This window comes from Rhinatrema bivittatum, chromosome 7 (genome assembly GCF_901001135.1).
Source record: "Rhinatrema bivittatum chromosome 7, aRhiBiv1.1, whole genome shotgun sequence".
NCBI classification, from domain to species: domain Eukaryota; kingdom Metazoa; phylum Chordata; class Amphibia; order Gymnophiona; family Rhinatrematidae; genus Rhinatrema; species Rhinatrema bivittatum.
Window position 1 is genome coordinate 140,749,791 of NC_042621.1, and position 19,261 is coordinate 140,769,051.

The following is a 19,261-nucleotide window of genomic DNA, read 5'->3' on the forward strand; positions in this document are numbered from 1 at the left end:
AGACAGGAAGGGAGTATAGATCCTTTAATTCCTTCTGATAGCATTCATCTAACTGCTTTTCTTCAGGACTCAGTGGATGATATCTCTACTAGGGCTACTTTGTCTCGTTTGTAATAGAACAGGACCGAGAACTTGTTCTTAGACAATATTTCAAAAATAGGAATGTTGCTTTTTGTGGGCATACAGACCAGATGTTCCATGATGTATCTAGGGAGTCAACTATGTAGGAGAGCCTTTTTGCAATTAGACACAGGTTATCTCTTTGGGTGAACCTTGCTTTTTAATATTTCTTGCAAATATATTGTCACCCATCTAGGTAACCAGTATGTCTTTACAGATCCATTACATCTTGAGACTTTTATAGCGGATTGAATTGCTGCCAACTAGTAATGGGGGATGAGTATATATGGAAACAAAATAAATGTTATTGAGCCTTGCTGTGTGCTTTTTTTTTTCTCTTTATCATTATCTTTGTAAGCCCCGTTGATATGGACTTGTATATGAATATCTCCTTTTGTTTGTTTTTTTCCTAATATGTTGCTAGTATTCCATATGTATTTTCCTTTTGTTTTTCTCATGATTGATGTGAATAACTCAAAAAAATTACATTTAATATATAAATGTGCCACATAATTGCCGCAGAATCTTGTTATGGAATCTGCCCTTGAGCTGCTGCAGAAAGCTGGAGGTTGCAGATATATCCCAACTACCAGCCATAGCTCATTATTGCTTGTAAAATATCTCCTTATCCAAGACAGTTTTTGCTGTCTTTGTCATACTTTACTATCTTGGGCAAATGAGTAAATATGATCACTCATTTAATTTACACATACCACCTGCCCCTTCCCATGTCCAACATCCAACATCAAATCTAAACAGCTGCCAGTATAACTTGGCTGTTGCCTGAACATCCGGGCTCCTGTGTAGCTTGCCAAACCAACCTGGTTGCATCAATGCTTGTGTTTCCACTAGGACTCCTAACATTTCATATTACTCACTTTGCCACTTATTCTGGCAACCTCAAAACTTGTTTAGTCATTTGAGTCTGTCACTTTAAATGCTAAATTGTGCTACTTCTATCTGTTTGCTTTTTGTAACTAATGATCCCCTGTGCTAGCATTTCCCAGCCATTATACTGATGCTGAAGCACATGTTGCCTAAATGTCAGTCTTGACAGCTATGTTAACAAAAAGATGTGCTATCTTAATTTAAAGGAGAATCTTCATATAAACAATTAAGAAAAAAGTTGTGTACTTGGTCTGTTGGTTGGATATAATCATTGGTCCGTAATCACTATTTTTGTAACTTTTTAATCTGCATAATAAAAACACAATCATCACAGCATGAAAGAAGCCCAACACTGATCCATGTTTTACATCCACTTCACTTCATCGGGGTTAGCTGTATTCACCAGCCACAATAGAGGAGACTTCAATTTTGATCCCTTTGACATCTCAAGCTTTCTTCTAAAGCCACAGTTTAAATTCAAGAATACCCATCAGAATAGTCAAAAGTAATCTCATTATGTTAAACAGTTGTCACATCCAGTGTTTGTCTAACTCTCTTCAAGCAGTGGATCCATTGTAGGTGGCAATCGCATTGCAAAACTACTAAATCATATGTAATCCATCTCTCATATTTTGCATGTTAAATGATGGAGTACTGCTCAAGCTTTTTTGAGTCCTTAGGATCACTCAGTGAAAAGGGTGAAAATCCAATATTGCTTTTGACACTCTAAATTAGCTAGGCAGTCATACCCCTCATGTGGGGAAGGAACTTGTTCAATAATTGTCCACCTTCGATCCAAAAATTGATGTGGAAATTTTATGCAATGCAACACCATGGATGCTTGTGTTTTTACATGAATTTAAACAGTTATAATGCTCAGTGAGTCTCACTTTCATCTGATACTTAGTACGACTGACATAAATCATGTTGCAAAGGTAAATGATATACAGAGATGGTCAGTTAACATGTTATTTATGTCTTTAAATAACCCAGAAACAGGATGTGTCCAAGATGCCTCAGAAATCTTTAGTGAACAAAGAAAAGAAATGACATTTATTTATTTATTTGCTTTTATATACCGACATTCGTTGGCGTACATCACATCGGTTCACATAACAGCAATTGGAATAGTATGACATGGTTGTTGTCGTTCCCCCCCCCACCCCCCCTTACTACAGGTGTGCTATTGAAAATGACTGAAGGCAAATCCAATTTCATAAATCCTGAATGTTATATCCCCTATGAATACAATTGCAGGTCGGTTAGCAACACCTAATGGAGGACAAGAACATGCACGTATTTATGAATAGCTGACACAATGCAATATGATTTATCAGAATGACACAATACACTTACCAGCTCATCCTCCAATTGTATCTATTAGCATGCAACGCATGGCAGTACACTTGTTTTAACCACCCTATGATTTATCTTTTAAACCACCTAAATCGCAGCACGCTCATTGTAGACAGATTGAATAATGGGACGCCCCCTCTTCCGTTTATATGAATGATGGGTTTCAAAATGCAAGAGGTTCTTATGTTTTGTTTGCTTTCAGTATAGGAATGGCCTCATGGTGCTGTGTTCAATATAGATTTCCAGGTCCAAAAAAACATAGTGAAAGTCAACTAATTTGCAGACTGTTATTTTATCTGATTTTTATATTCTGTTTTTTAGCACGAGAGAACGTGTGTTCCCCATAAGTCTTTGTTAGCTGCTGCTTTCCCCTCTGCAGTCGAAGCATGTATCTTAATCTATCTCATCCATATTCATTAGGGATATAGGAATATCCTGAAAACTAGACCTCTTTGTGGCCCTCAAGGACCAGAAGTAAATACCATGCCTTTACATAAAGTCCTACTTTGCGCTCATTGTTTATCCTGTTCTTCCTGAAAAAGTTATAGCCAGGAATGTATCTAAGTCCTGAGACTCGATGTACTTATGTCTGTGTGACAGCAACAGCATCCGGATCGTCTTCTGACCTAACAACAAACTGTGATTTTATTTCCTAGGCTATTTAAGCATTTGTGTGCACAGCCTTCCAGATATTGTTCCTTTTATTGTTTTTTGTGTTTATCTTCTTTATTCTCCCTGTTCTTTATAGGTGTGTTTGGATTTCCATCTTTGTATTTCATAACTTCTTACCTTTGTTTCTGGAGAGGATGGTGAGAGGGAGTTGGATGTTCTCATTCAGTCAGCTTCCATCCGCACCACTTTCAGCTAGTTTAAACCCTTGTCAGTTTATGATTTGACCTTTTTACTTGGGACCATTGCCAAGCACAATTGAACAGTCTTTATATGTAAAGGCCAATGAGACCAGTAAGAGATGGCTATATTGAGTTACAGTAATATTACCAGTTGAGGGGAGTAATGTATGGTACAAGCTGTCAGGTTCTGAAGGCTTTCTATGTTTTTGCTGCCAATCCTTAGAATTATTTTAAGATTTAGGTTTTATATTGTGATTTGTATTTTAGATGTTTTAAGGTTATTTAATTTTACTGTATATTTGAGTATGTGAATATCTTAGATATAAACATATTGTACACCGTTGTGATGTAACTATGAATGATATAGAAAAGCTTTTAAATAAATATTGCTAAGCCAGCATTCAGTTGTGATTTTAATTTGCAAGTAAGGCATTAGAATTAAAAAGGTCTAATATGAAGGTGAATATATATATGCTGATTCCTTCATTGTGGTATTCAGTTTTATAGTAAAGATAGTAGGCTTATCACACTTAAGGCATTATTCAAGAAGTTCCATTTCCCTTTGGGGAAAAAATTTAATGAATAAGGTCTTTCTGTGCTTTGTCTTCAAGGGATAATCTTGGCAGGAAAGGCCCATTTTGCTGAGGAAGTCTGAGTTTGGAGTGTTTGTTAGTAGAAATGGTCTTGCACTGGACTGAGGCAGAGGAAGTGCTGCTGGTATTTTTATGACTTTACTGCCACAGGGGCTGTTTGCTGTGTGACGGGATGCAGCCAGCTCCAGTAACTTGACACATTTCAGTACCGGATTCACTTTCTTGAGTATGCTGCTATATCTGGGAAAATCTTGTCAATTCAAAAGGTCTGCCATCCTCCATAGAATCATCAGAAAGCACAAGGGGGCATTTGGCCAAACAAATCACTTGATGGGTTGACATTTATTTCTATTTCTACTGTAGACTGTAGAGAAACTTTTTCCAAAGGCAACTTTTTAGAATTAAAAATTAGATAAAATATTTTGAGATACATGCAGTTAGTGATTTCTCAGATTACACGAGTGTCACTGCACATACATTTGGCTGCTCATCTTGTGGTTCTTGCTTCTAAGCATGCACATGGTGACACTAATACTGTCATCTGTTCTCAACATAATGGGGCTTTCCAAACCTGTCCTGGGTGATTTCCCACCCCCCCCCCGGCTAGCCGGTTTTTCAGGATATCAGCAATAAATATGCATGAGATACATTTCCTTATTAGAGGCCCCGTTTATGCAAATTACCTAATGCATATTCAGAAAACCCAACTGGATATGGAGTCACCGGGACAGGTTTGGGAAGCTCTGATTTATAACTCTATAAATAGGCTAAGATTGCAATGTATTTTAGGGCATTTTCTGAAATCTCACCAGTACAGTGTTTCCAGGGACAGGCACAGAGGATCCTTTTGCACTGGGGAAGTGGGTAAAACTTGTGATCAGGTAGGGTTTGTGCTATTGCAGTATGTGGTAGTTCCTGTCTGCTGTCCTATTCTCAAGGAGAGGACAGAAAATACATGCTGTGTTATGAAGGTTTCCATGGTAGCTGATGGCAGGGAAAGGTGATACTTAACCATACAGCAATGGGATTCGTTCCCTCTCAGTGAGCTACTTCAGTCTTAGATCGAATCTCAGCCATGTTCAAAAGTTGTCCTTTTTAACTTTTTTTTTTTATTTTGTTCCATTTTTAGAATTCTGAGCTCCAAGTGGGGTATGATTTCTGAAATGTGGGAATTTTCTTCCTTTAGCCACAGAGAATCAGAAAGAGAAGCTTAAGTGTTTTTGGACAATGTTGACAGGTGGTGGAATTATTCACTTATAGAGAGCAGGTGAATTGAAGGACTCTGCAAACATTTTGCATTTAGTGTCCCCCCGCTGTGGGATATTTGCTTTCCATCCTCTTCTGGAGAATGTAAAATCCTTTGTCACGCCTAGCCAATCAGATTTTCAGGATATCCACAAAGAATATGCATGACAGAGCTTTGCATGTACTGCCTTCATCATATGGAGATCTTTCATGCATATCCATTTTGGATATCCTGAAATCCTGATTAGCTAAGTGTCCTCAGTACTGTTTTGAGAACTGCTGAACTAAAATAATCTTATATTTTGAGACTTCTCCAAGGACAAGCAGGATGGCAGTTCACACATGGGTGCAGAAAATTAATCAGTCCAAATCTTCATAAGTTGTATGTGTTCAATATTTATTTATAAAGTAATTCAAGGCGGCTACTCCATAAGCTCTAGTGAAAAATACAAGTTTTCCATCAGGTCCCCCAACACGGACCGTGTTTCGCTGGAAGCTGCGTCGGGAGGGACTGAGTACAGTGTGTAATTTCAACCACTTCAACTCAGGTCCAATTTGATTTGGACCTGAGTTGAAGTGGTTGAAATTACACACTGTACTCAGTCCCTCCCGACGCAGCTTCCAGCGAAACACGGTCCGTGTTGGGGGACCTGATGGAAAACTTGTATTTTTCACTAGAGCTTATGGAGTAGCCACCTTGAATTACTTTATAAATAAATATTGAACACGTACAACTTATGAAGATTTGGACTGATTAATTTTCTGCTCTCAATTATTTTTGCGTGTTGATCACATTTGATGAGCAGACATCCTCCTCTTTTGTATTGGAGTTCACACATGAGTGACGACATCCGATGGAGCCCATCAAGGACCTTTGATCTCAGATTTGAGAGCTTTTAGCGTGTTCTACTGAGCATTTGCAGCAGTAGTCACCTCCCTGTCCCCTAGGCAGAGCTCCTCAGTCTTGCTTTTTCTGCAGAGTCATGTGGTCAAGGTATTAGGCTTTGCTCTCTCCTTCACAGCTACTGCTGTGATTATTCTGGAACTACAGCTGTTTTTTCTAATGGAGCCTTTGTTTTTCTTTCTTTGCCTTATGATAGTGGCTTGTTTTCTCCATTTCAAGCTCTCTGCTGGCTACATGATGAGCCTTGGGCCTTGGACACGTACAGCCTGGCAGAGTCTGGTTTGTTTTCCTGATGCCGCATCTGCAGCTTATTTTGTCTCCTTTCCTTAATCTGTCTGTGTGCCTTTTTCAGGTGCTGTTGGGACTGGCAGTATGCAGTCTCTTGTGTGGTCTGTGTAGGCCTGGGGACTTGCCTGATTTCTTACCCAGGCAGGAAATCCATGTCTGTGTGCCGACTGCTGGATATTGATGGAGACTTAGGCAGTGAAGGAATCGAGGACTGAACCATTCATGTGGAGAGAGCTCATCCTCCCCACACACCTAGGAACCAGTCTCCACAGGCCTCTGGAGCCCTGGATGATGTAGCCTCCCTTCCTGTATGTCAGCTCTGGCAGTGCAGTCTCCTTGAGAGAGGGTGGGCATGGGTTGCTGCTGCAGCATCAATACTGTGCCAGAAATTGGTTGCCTGTGCTTGTTCATGCCAGTGCGCTGATGGTCTGTCACATCGACATGGATGGGTCGGGTGCCATGGATGCCACTGAGCGCCATAGCCACCCTGGCTGCTGGCAAGGGCCATGGTTGCTCTAGAGTGACATAGACTCCCTTGATGCTATCAGGCACTATGGACGCCAGAGTGCAATAGATGATTTTGATGCCATTGAGCACCATGGACACAGTCAAGCACTTTAGATGCCCTCAAGCACTACGGATGCCTTCAACGACATGGGGCAACATAGACCCATTGTGCCATGGGAGATGCCATCGAGTGCTGAGGTACCCTCGAGTGTAAGGAGTCTCCCCCCCCCCCATCCCCATGAGGGAGGGGTAGACCTTTTAGGTTTCTCCTGTATTGGCTTATGCTCAAATCTCCTTCATGGGGAAGTCTCCAGGGTGCAGTCCCTTGCAGTGTCATTGCTCAAGCTGGAGCCTCAATTCTTATGAACCTGTACACCTCCTTGCAGGTCCCCTCAGGGGACTTGGGGAGTTGGAGGTGAACGGGGGGGGGGGGGGGGGGGGGGAGGGGGGTTAATTGGACTGTTTTCAATGGCATCCTCACTTAATTGCTTTGGCCTTTCCTGTCTAATTAGGTGGCCACCAGCGGCTGGTTTTGTTACCTCTTGAACCTCATAGGTTGGTGACTGTGTCCCACTCTTATTCAGAGAGTAGGGAGATTTTTGGGATTGGGATGGCCTGATTCCTGTTGCTCCTTCCCGTCCCTTCAAAGAGGGAAGATATAACTGTGGGGTTTCCAGTGGTGCCTTGGGTTCCACCTGAGAATGGGTTGTTCCTGCTCCCCATTCTCTGGGGGGTGGGGTTTCTGACTGGCGGCTGCTCTCTCTTCTCCACTGGAACCCAGAGCCTGTTGGGCAAGAATACTTATGCCACCGTTGTACTACTGTATAGCAGGACTGCTTCTTAGGAGAGCTATTTATTTTTTATTTTATTTAAAAACTTTTCTATACCGTCGCTAAGTTATATACCATCGCAACGGTTTACAAATAGGCACATAGACTAAGGTAAGTAAATGTAGGATATCTTACATTCTAACAGGTGCCAATAAAGTTTGGTTACAATTTCATAAATAAAATCATTTGAGTAATGTTGGTCAAGTCCAGGTATATTATTGAGTTACTATCGCTTTGAAATATTACTTCTTAAAAGTAGGATTGATTAAATTCATTCTCATCTGCATTACCTTGTACTTTCATTCTCTACCCTCTATACTCTTTAGTGAAGGCTTTTTTAAAGAGCCATGTTTTTAGATTTTTCTTAAGTTTTGAGATTATTCTGTAATCTGAGTTCGGGTGGCATCGTGTTCCATAGTATGGGCCCAGCCAATGATAAAGCCCTTTCTCTCACTTGGGTTAATTTTGCTGACTTTACTGAAGGGATTGTTAGTAGTGCTTTGTTTGAGCGGAGGTTTCTTTGTGGAACGTGTACTCGTAAGGCTGTGTTTAGCCAGTCTGCTTCTTTATCATATATTAGTTTGTGTATGGTGCATAAGGCTTTGTATTTTATCCTGTATTCAATGGGTAACCAATGTAAGTCTGCTAGAGTTTCGGTTATATGGTCCCTCCTCTTTTTTCCCGTTAGTATTCTGGCTGCAGTATTTTGAAGTATCTGGAGTGGTCTTATCGATGTGCTTGGGAGTCCTAGTAAGAGTGCATTGCAGTAGTCAGTGCTAGAAAAGATAAGTATTTGCAATACTGTTCTGAAGTGGGCAGGTGTGAGTAATGGTTTTAATCTTCTGAGGACCATAAGTTTTGCGTAGCATTCTCTTACTTTTATAGATATGTGTTGCTTCAGGTTGATTTCTGGGTCCATTATTACTCCAGATTCGGGGTTCCCTCTCCCTGCTTCCCACAACAAATACGGGTTTCTTCCATGTGGGAGTACCCGCTTCTGATACCTTCTAGGCCCAATGCGCATAATTTTGCTTTGCGACCACTCTTACCATTCTGTCTAGCGTATGGTCTCTCTCTGTGAAGAGGGTTCTAGCTTATCTGCATTCTGAATGGCAGGTATCTCACAACAGAAGTCCCATATCGTTGCAGTCACTTGAGCATTTATAGGCAGACAAGGTGGTCCTTGTCCATGAGGCATTGTTCCACTTTGTGGGCTGTGAGGTTATTAGGTGAAACTGAGTTGTCATAGCAATAGGTTTTGACTCCTGTACCAGATTAGTGAGCAGCCTGTTGTGCTGATCAGAATGAACCTAACAGATAGCCTTGGGGTTTCCAGGGTGATGAAGTCTGGTTTCTATAAGGGCTGGCTTTTGCAACATCCTTGTTTATTTCTCAGTAGAGAGGTTCTGGACCTCTTCCCTGGGAGGTTTGCTCTGTTTCTGTTCCTGTTTGCTGGGAGTCTTCTTTGTGGCAACTCCCTGCTGGAATCAGCAGAGAATAATATTGTTGGGGTGTTGCCCAATGTTGATTTCTACAGCCTAGCAGCTTTTTCCTGCAGCCCCGGGGTCTGCCTCCTTGTATTCTTGGCCTTATTATATACATTCAGGGAAAGATACACCATCCTTTCCCTGTTTTTAACCAAATCCTGGCTAGTACTGCCTTTGGCTTTTTGTGCTTCGCTTGGCAAAGATGCTTTCCTTTTTGCCTGAGCTATCTTCCCGGATACAAGATATCCCTATCAATGGCAGCGCAGAGACTGAATGAGCTTCAGTCACAGCTCACCTTCCATGCTCGGGGTCTTGGAGTGGTAATCCCATTAGAGGGATAGTCCTTCCATTCTTTGGCATTCTTGGATACACCACTAAGGAAGTGGAGAAGATGCAAATCACACCAATTCTAAATGAACGAAAAGGCATAGGGTGTGTTAAGTGTTCAGTGATCTGAAGATTCATGTGACAAACGCTAATACAGAGATGTGTGCAGGTTATATTCAAAACTTTAATCGGTGACAATTTTGGGGAACAAAGGAATTGTGAAAAACACTGCAAACAGCTCAATAAACGTTGCTGTCGCTGATTAAAGTTTTGAATATAACCTGCACACATCTCTGTATTAGCGTTTGTCACATGAATCTTCAGACCACTGAACACTTAACACACCCTATGCCTTTGGGGGGATCAGATTTTTTCTTGTGCTTGGCAGGTCCTGACGCAGACCCTTACTTTTTGCTGCTTATTCTTCCAAGCGTTTGCTTGGTTTTGGCCAACCATTGGGTGCAATTATGCAAATGCATTCTGTTCAAATGCTAGCAAACTACAGTTTTGTTTTGGGGGAGGGCTCTCTAGCTCCAGATTGGTTTTCGGTTGTCTTGTGAAACTGAAAGGACACACTGTGTTTTGTTCAAGAGCTTTTCTCTTGGTATCTTAAGCACTATGGGATTTCCTCTTTGTCCTGTTTTGGGAAGCCTATAGCTAGGGATTCATCGATGTGTGAGGACTGCCATCCTGCTTATCCTCAGAGAAAGAAGTTGCTTACCTGTAACAGGTGTTCTCCAAGGATAGCAGGATGTCAGTCCTCACAAATTCCCTCCCACCTCCCCTTTGAGTTGGTTGGGAAGTGACTACAGCTGCACATGCTCAGTGTAGAGCATGCTGAAAGCTCTAGAATCTGAGATCAAAGTTTCGTGACAGGCTCCATCTGATGCCACCTGTGTATGACATCCTGCTGTCCTCGGAGAGCACCTGTTACATGGAAGCAACTCTGTTTTATTTGGGTTTTGCTATTTGCAAAAACGGATACCTGAGAGTGGGCACCTACAAGGGAAGAATGAAGAAGGCACAAGCAATTTAGGGCTAGAGCAGGTACCACCCTTGCTGCTTATACACTTTTTCAAATCTGTTGGTTCAGGAAAAATAGAATAATATTCCCTGACATTGTGTGATATTCCCAGGGGTGCACACATTGTCAGTGACCCTGGAAATACCATCGCGGTTTTCCAAAGTTCTCACAGAATGAGTGACTGAAGTCAGTCTTGAATTCATTTTCTAGGAACTTTTTCCTGAATTGGAGTCCAGTGCTCTCATCATTAGATCCCTCCTTCTCCTCCAGACTTGCCTGCATAGAAGGGGTCTGTATTGCATAAAACATACTAAACTGAGACATTAATCCTAAATGTGTATAGGAGGAAATAGACATTAAAATACCTCTGAGCTATACATTTTGCACAAGAAGGCAACCCCTTTTCAGAGCTCTAGAATAAGAGGTAGGAGGCTCCAAGGAATGAGACTGAAGAGCAACATCAGAAAAAAGTCTTCACAGAAAAAGTGAAACCATAAACTAGACTGCCAGTAGAGGGGGTGAAGACACTGGTAATGGAATTAAAAAAACAGTCTTGGGATAAGCAGAGGATTTCTAATGGCAAAGAGATGAAGGGAGAGCCAGCGATTGGTTAGCCTATGATGGCATTGGGCAGATTGAATAAGCAAAATGGTCTTTATCTGCGTAAGAGCCCTGGTTGGGAAGTTTTAGCTTTATAAATCCATTCTTCACACACTTGAGTAGAGGCAAAGGGAACAGTAATAAAGACAAAACAAAAGGGCAGAAAATGGAAGCATAACCCAACAATAATGCAGGCCATGGGGTAGTTATGTTGATGCCAGTGAGCTACAACTCTCCAGAAATCATCTGGATCTTTGCTGGCAGGTTTATAGTGGTCAGGTACTACAGGGATCTAGATGATTGAATGTTAGGGCAACAGCCATGCTCATTTTGGTAGGTGTTTAGATTATTACAAAGCTTGATGGAAAGATATGTTGGGAAAAGCTGTGTATGGGATTAAATACAAGATCTCGTTTTTCATGTACTCCAGATGATACAGAAATATTGGGGAAACTTGCACAGAGCAGCAGTGGTATGACTGCATCTGGCTTCCAGGAAGGCTGGGGGTGAGCTTCACAGCATGTCCATGGTTAATACTAGAACATAAACTAGCATGGGGCAGCTAGACGTTTTGGACAATAGCCTCACTGATTTGGTGTCGCTATGGGTTGTTACAAAACTTAAGATATGGAAGGGGACCTCGGTGTTGGATTAAATATTGGTCTTGTAACAATCATAAAGGAAGATGACAAGGCTTGAAATGGCCTACCAGTGGCTATGGCCAATTTTGAGCATGTTTGGGACAGATGTGGAGATCAGGAAGAATTTGGGGGGGGGGGGGGAGCAGGAAGCTGTGTTGGTTTGGGAATTTATAAGCTTATCTACCCAGGAATCTCAACTAGCCATACTACCTGGGACTTTATATGCCATCATTTACTCTGTTAATATAAAGGCTGAATATGTTTAGATACAGAACATTCACAATGGGTTGAAGAAAGGCATTTTATATCAGTGTGCATGTGGTGGCACACAGTAAATTTCCCATCTTTATTAATTGTGGGTGACTTCATTGCTCATTACCTCACTCTTCTGGTTCTACTCTCTGCTGGAATTGTTAATATCACTGAATAAAATATCCATTGATGCACTGTGAGCTGTGTGCCTGATTTGCATCTGTGTCCCTTGTCTGACTGCAACTGATTCCATTGGGTCTGTGTAAGGAAGGCAGATCAGCTGGGTGAGTTGAAAGAAATTCTAGCTCCAAACTTCCATAGTTTTCTGAATCACTTTTACTGGGCAACAAAACCAACAATATTTTGGAGAAATAAGACCCCCCTCTCAAGAGGTTCTTGCCTTAATTCATCTGTACTCTGCTTTAGATTTTTACTTCAAGATTCCCTAAACTCAGACTATTTGTATACAGTGGGGAGGCACTGTATACAAATAGATCTCATACATATTCATTATGGAAATCCTGATAATCTGACTGGGTTGCCGTCTTCGAAGATGGTGTGTTGGGGGACCTCTGCTTTACAGAATCAGGGCTGCCTTGTGCTATGCAGTGTTAGAGTAATTGTTGCAAGGTGGCCTAGTCAAAGCAGGAAAGAAATCAAGAAGTGAAATAGTGTCAGTTGATTCGAAATCCTGTTTCCTGAATGAGTGGCCTCTTATCCTCTATAAAAAAAAAAAAAAAATCATCCCATAGTATTGTGATAACTGTGCCTGGACAGCACTGCAGGCTCGTGCTGGCAAAAAAGAAACACAATCTTCTGATAACGAAGAACTGCAGTGCGCAGCAGAATGTCATGTGTTAACCTGCTGGATTCTTTGATGGCTTTCCCAGAAAGCTGCTGAGCATGTGAATGGCTTTCCCATGTGCTGCTGGTATGACTGAGGATTAGTTAGAGGTTATAAGAAGAGCTTGAGGGTGAAACTATCAGCTGTGGGGAAGTGAAAAGGGCTGGAAGGGACATGAGGGGTGGTCTGCTGGAGAGGAAGTTGAGAGAAGGTCGTCTGGGTGGGGTAGAGATTGAGAGAGGGGATCAGCTGGAGTGCGGGGAGGGTGACTGTACCCCCGCTAATTTGTTTTTTGTTGTCCTCTGGGTTCAAGTGAATTTTCAAATGGGGTCACATTGCCTAAAAGTTTGGGAAGCCCTGCACTACACTCTGTACTGCAGTGTAGAAAATTTTGGCTCAATTCCATCCATTTTAGCCAGTTAGGCTTGAGTGTACTGAGGAAGTGGTGCACTCAGGCCTGAGTCAGGAGGGAAGATGACTGCTGGTACAGTGGTTGGTCCCTGCAGTCTAATGAACAATCAGGGCTGGTGCTAGGTTTTTTCTACCCTGTGAATTGCTGTGCTACTCTATTCCCCCCCCCCCCCCCTCCTTACAGATTCATTCATTCTGTCCTGGGCCTGTTCAAAAAACCCAGTTCCCTTCATCAATCTTTATTTTTAATAACTGACACCTGCTGCCCTCCTCCCCACCAAGGAATCCATTGTCAGTGGAAGGGTATTGGGTACCCTAGGCAAACCTTAAGCCTTGCATACAAGCCTACCCTGTTTTCCACAACTTCTACAGACCACACACAAATTATGCATTTGTAACAGATTTTACATGAAAGAGTATTCAAAAGTACAGTCTTCTGAAGGAAAAAATATCAAAACATGCATATATTTACATGCACTGCTTCATGGTGCAACCAGAAAACTCTGCAAAAAAGATACTTGGAACTCCTGTGGAATTAGACCCTTTGTAATCATGTTGAGTGTGGACTTGGCCCGCAGTCATGAATACACAGAATTACCATTACCATATAGTAAATCTTCTATATTAAAGCAACCCTAACTGACAGTACTCAATAACTTCATATTTGAAAAGGCACAAATTAAATCAGGCCCTAGAACACCAATAAACCTCCTATTAGGAAAACAGAACTAATCAGACTACTAAAGATTCCTATACAGAAACTACATGCCAGCAAAATACCTCACCTCAGACACATTTGCAGAACCCAGACTTTCACCAAATACAGAATAAAGTGACCATAAAGTATAAAACAGAAACTTGCAGAGAAGAACTGAATGAAATTAGAATATCCTACAACTTGGTACCCCCTCCGAACAACGTACTATATGATGATTTTAGCATCCTTTTTTACATGCTATTGTATCAGTATATTATTCCTTAATAAGGTATTTATCCCAAGTTCTTATGCTAATCCATGTTTAAGTTGCTTCTCTGAATTTGTTGTATTTCTTTGTTATAATTGTGAACCTGTTGAAGTTGCTCCGCAGAATTTAATGTATTTTGTTAAAAATGTAAACTGGAGTGAAGGCCATCACCAATACGTCAGTATATAAAAGCTTATAAATAAATAAATCCACAATAAGCAAGCTTCTATATGCAGAGCAATAGAAAAATAGAACATAATCATTCTTCATAAAATATTAAATCAAATCAAGAAATATAAAAGAATCATAATAGCAAAACTATATTCATAAAAAAATAAATATTTCAAACCAGTTAACGAATAGAATATCCAAAATTTCCCAAACACCAAAATATTTCATAACAGCAGACATATCAAATATTAAACAATTAACACGGATTTAAAAAAAAAAAATCTCTCTCTCCATACCTGGAGACTTCATTCCAGATGCCCTGAGATTGTCAAGGATTAAAGGGGGAGAGGAGCAGAAGACACACGCGTGCAGCCTCCCATTCACATATGCATGCACATCCCACAGCCTCTTTTTTTTTCCCCCCCAATTGCTGGTGTGTTGGGCTCCGCCGGTGACACATGACCTCTGGCGTGTTGGGCTCCACCGGTGACACCATGACCTCTCCTCCTCTTCATCCACCGGTGGCCCTGTGGCTGCTCCTGTCACTGCCTCCCCCTACCCCCAGGGTGTTGCCACCCTGTGCAAAAGCATGTTATACATGCACCAGGCCTGTGAACAGTGCTGAGCTATGCCTTGGAGGTGTCTCCTCTCCAGCTTGTGAGTTGAATGTCCCAGAGCCATGTTGTCTGGGGTAAAGGTGCTCAAAGGCAGAGGAATTGAAGGGGTAACAGATGAAAAACAAAGCCAGATTTGAATGCTCAGTTTCCTTGATCTGTCAGTAGTGGGGAAGAGTATAAGGAGAAGTGATGGAAGTTGGTGACACCCTGAGGATGTTTCCTCTTGCTTCTTCGGAGACACATGCACCTTCTTTTGTTGGCAGTACATACTCAAACTCCCTCCTGCTGTGGATGCTGAGTCACTCCATACAGGATACTTAGCTTGCGTGCTCCCCCTCCCCCCCAAGTCATTCCTTTTGTACAGTATTTCGGGTAGAATGTATTTAAAGTATTTTCTAAAAAAACAGGCTTTTTCTTTCATTCATAACTTAGATTTGTATTAGTATCAGCTCTATAAAAAAGCTTGTTTATATAGATACACACATACATATACCTTAAGCAGTTCATGTCCTAAAGGGAAAGTATTTTTAGAACCGTAAGGGACAATAAATGTTATGCTCACTTCTCTCTCTGGCTTTGTTTCAGCAACTCTACCAGATCCTCACTGACTTTGATATCCGTTTTTACATGTATGAACTTCTCAAGGTGAGAGTCAGGATATGATTGTGAGAAAAGGTGATGGGAATATGCATTATGGGTTCCCTGGTTCTTGAGTTACTACACAGCAAAGCTGATTTCCCCACCCTTCAGTTTTTTAGACTTGTATTTTCTTTGAGGACAAGAAAGTTGGTAGTCCTCGCACATGGGTGACAACATCCAATAGAGCCCACAATGAAAAACGTAGTCAAAGTTTCTACAGCTTTGTATCTTGCTGAGCATCTCCCAAAACCACAAAGTCCAGTTGACCTACAGTGTGGAGGTGGCATCGAGAGCCTCTGCTGTTGAGATAGAGGAGTGTAGACTCACCTGGCTGTGTGCCTCTGATCTCTGTCCAGAGATGCAGGAACAACTCATTGACGTGCCATGCACTGGAGAGAACCTCTTCAGAGACTGTAGTAAGAATGCGGTGGCACAGATACAGTGCATTCAGAAAGTAGTCAGACCCATTCACTTGTTCCACATTTTGTTACATTACAGCCTTATTCTAATATGGTTAATGTGTATTTTTCCCTCCTCAATCTACACATAATGTTCCATATTGACAGAGCGAAATCAGGTTTGTGGAAATTTGTGTAAGTTAAAAATTGAAATCACATTTACATAAGTATTTAGACCCTTTACTCAGTACTTTGATGCACCTTTTGCAGCGATTATAGCCTCAAGTCGTCTGGGTTCTGGCTGGGCCACTTAAGGACATTCTCAAACGTATCCTTAAGTCCTCCCGCGTTGTCTTGGCTATATGCTTAAGGAAATTGTCCCATGGAAAGTGAATTGTTGCTCCAGTCTGAGGTCCAGAGCGCTCTGGAGCAGGTTTTCATCAAGGATCTCTGTACATTTTGCTCTGTTAATCTTTCCCTGGATCCTGACTAGTCTCCCAGTCCTGCAGCTGAAAGACATCCCCACAACATGTTACTGCCACCACCATGCTAGATGATGAGCAATACCTGGTTTCCTCCAGACATGATGCTTGACATTAAGGCCAAAGAGTTCAATCTTGGTTTCATCAGACCAGAGAATCTTGTTTTTCATGCTCTTAAGAGTCCTTTAAGTGCCTTTTGGCAAACTCCAAGTGGGCTGCAATGTGCCTTTTTACTGAGGAGTGGCTTCATCTGGCCACTGTACCATAAAGCCCTGATTGGTGGAGTGCTGCAAAGTTGGTTGTCCTTCTGAAAGGTTCTTTCATCTCCACAGTGGAACTCTGTCAGAGTGACCATTGGGTTATTGGTCACTTCCCTGTCCAAGGCCCTTCTCCCCAGTTGCTCAGTTTGGGCAGGCGGGCAGCCAGCTAGCTCTAGGAAGAGTTCTAGTGGTTCCAGACTTCTTCCATTTAAGAATGATGGAGGCCACTGTGTTCTTCAGGACCTTCAATGCTGCAACATTCCCCAGATCTGTGCTTTGACACAATCCTGTCCCAGAGGTCTACAGACAATTCCTACAAATTCATGGCTTTGATTTTTGCTGTAGCCAAAGAAGTAATGGGAGTAAGAATCCACACTCTATATTGAAGTATAGAAAAAAGTGTGGTAAATATACTAGTCTTTTAAGAAAGTCAATAGTATGCTTACAAATCAAATGCGTTTTTTATTTTTAATTAACAAAGAAGCTTCTGAATTTCAAACATTCATGTTATACAGATCAAGATGTCCCCTGACCTGGACATCGTGTTTTGCCTAGAAGCCTGCATCAGGAGGGACTGTACAGGCTGTAGTTCAAACACTACAAAAGAAAACAAAATAGTCATAATATATAAAGGACACAACTGTTGGGAAGGCAGCAAGTAAAATCAAAGGCATACCTTTCTACATATACAATCAAAGAATACCAGGAGCCCTTACAGATTTAAGCTAGACCAGTGTACTTAGACACTGATAACATACTATTGACTTAAGACTATTATATTTACCAAACTTATTTTTCTATACTTTGATTTTTCTCTGACATGCTCGGTCAACTGTGGGACCTTATATAGACAGGTGTGTGCCTTTCCAAATCATGTCCAATCAATTGAATTCAGCACAGGTGGAATCCAGCCAAGTTGGAGAAACATATCAAGGATGGATCAATGGAAACAGGATGCACTTGAGCTCAACTTTGAGTGTCATTGCAAAGGGTCTGAATACTTAAGTAAATGTGATATTTCAGGTTTTTTTTTTAATTTGCACAAATTTCTACAAATCTGATTTTGCTTTGTTATTATGGGGTATTGTGTGTAGGTTGAGGAAGGAAAAAAACATATTATCCATTCTAGAATAAGGTTGTAACATAACAAAATGTGGAAAAAGTGAAGGGGGTCTTAATACTTTCTGAATGCACTGTGCAATGCTCCCAGCAGCTCTCCACTCCTGCTCTGGACTTGCTCCTCTTCTTGGAGGTATCTGAGATTCAGGAAGAAGAAGCAGTTCTTCCACCCAAGGAAGCATTATTCTTCACCACCTCAGTCCTGTGCTCAGCAGGACTCCTTGCAACTGTCCCAGGCAGCAGAGGGTGCCTAAGCCCCTGACAGCATTTTAGCCAAAACCTGGGATGGGGTTTTGACTAGACCAAAGAGAGTATAGCCAAGATCCTAGTACCTATGTTGGAAGACCTCCAGGTCAGGGACAGGCTGTGGTTCTATGTGGATTGGTGGCCCAGTATGATCTTAGAGGAATGGATCCTCGGCATTGTCCAGAAAAGTTCAAATTAAACCTATTGGATGTCCCACCAAATTGCCCTCTGAGCCCGTCTTGGGGCCATTCAGCGCAATAGGAAGTACTGTGCATGGAGTTCTCCTCCCTCTTAATGGGCAGAGCCATCGAGCAGGGCAGAGAGTGGGATTCTACTCACAAGCACTTCCTGATTCCAAAGAAAACAGGCACTCTGATCCATCGTAGATCTATGGGCCTTAAGCAAATTCATCAAAAAAGAAAAGTTCAAGATTTCCCTAGGTACCTTGATCCCTTTTTTGCAAAAAGGGGACTGGATATGCTATCTCGATCTAAAGGATGACTGCATCACACCTGAGATATTCCCTGGTCATGTGAAGTATCTTAGATTTGTTATGGGAAATAAACACCTCCAGTATTGCTTTCTGCCGTTTGGGCTCATGTCCACCCCTATGTCTTCACAAAGTGCTTAGTTGTGGTGGTGGTGCACATATATCCCTAGCTAGATGATTGGCTGGTCAAGAGCACATCTCAGGCAGGAGGTGAGTCCATGTACATAACCATCTGGGTGCTGGAGGAGTTAGGATTTGTCATTAATTACCCCAAGTCTCACCTTGCCCATCGCCTCAATTGGCATTTGTTGGAGCTCTGCTGGTCACAAATCAGGCCAAAGCTTTCCTCCCACAGCAATGGGCCAATACTCTGATGGCCATAGTGGAGCAGGTCCAAGAGAGCAGAAATCAGCTTGGCATATGTTGAGGTTGTTGGGCCACATAGCCACAACCGTTCATGTTACTTCCATGGCACATCTGTACATGAGAAGACCCCCAATGGACCTTGATTGTTGTGCCTACAGGCCACTCAAGACCTTCAGAACTGCATCCAGGTCACTCTACCACTCAGGGAGGCTCTGGCCTGATGAGGGGAAAATTCCAATCTGGTTTGGGATGTTCCCTTGCAAATTCCTCCAATTCAAATCATCCTGACTACAAATGCATCCAGTCTAGGTATGTAGATAGGCTATGCACTCAGGGCTTT

At 41.8% G+C, this 19,261-nt stretch overlaps 1 protein-coding gene across 3 annotated transcripts in view; it reads left to right on the top strand.

Moving 5' to 3' along the window:
- CSNK2A2 (casein kinase 2 alpha 2) overlaps positions 1 to 19,261 on the top strand; it is a 255,941-nt gene that overhangs the window by 156,763 nt on the left and 79,917 nt on the right. For all 3 annotated transcript variants that reach the window (XM_029609255.1, XM_029609253.1, XM_029609254.1), the window contains one exon: positions 15,507 to 15,566. In XM_029609255.1, the coding sequence (XP_029465115.1) occupies positions 15,507 to 15,566 (60 nt within the window). The remainder of the gene's footprint in view (positions 1 to 15,506; positions 15,567 to 19,261) is intronic.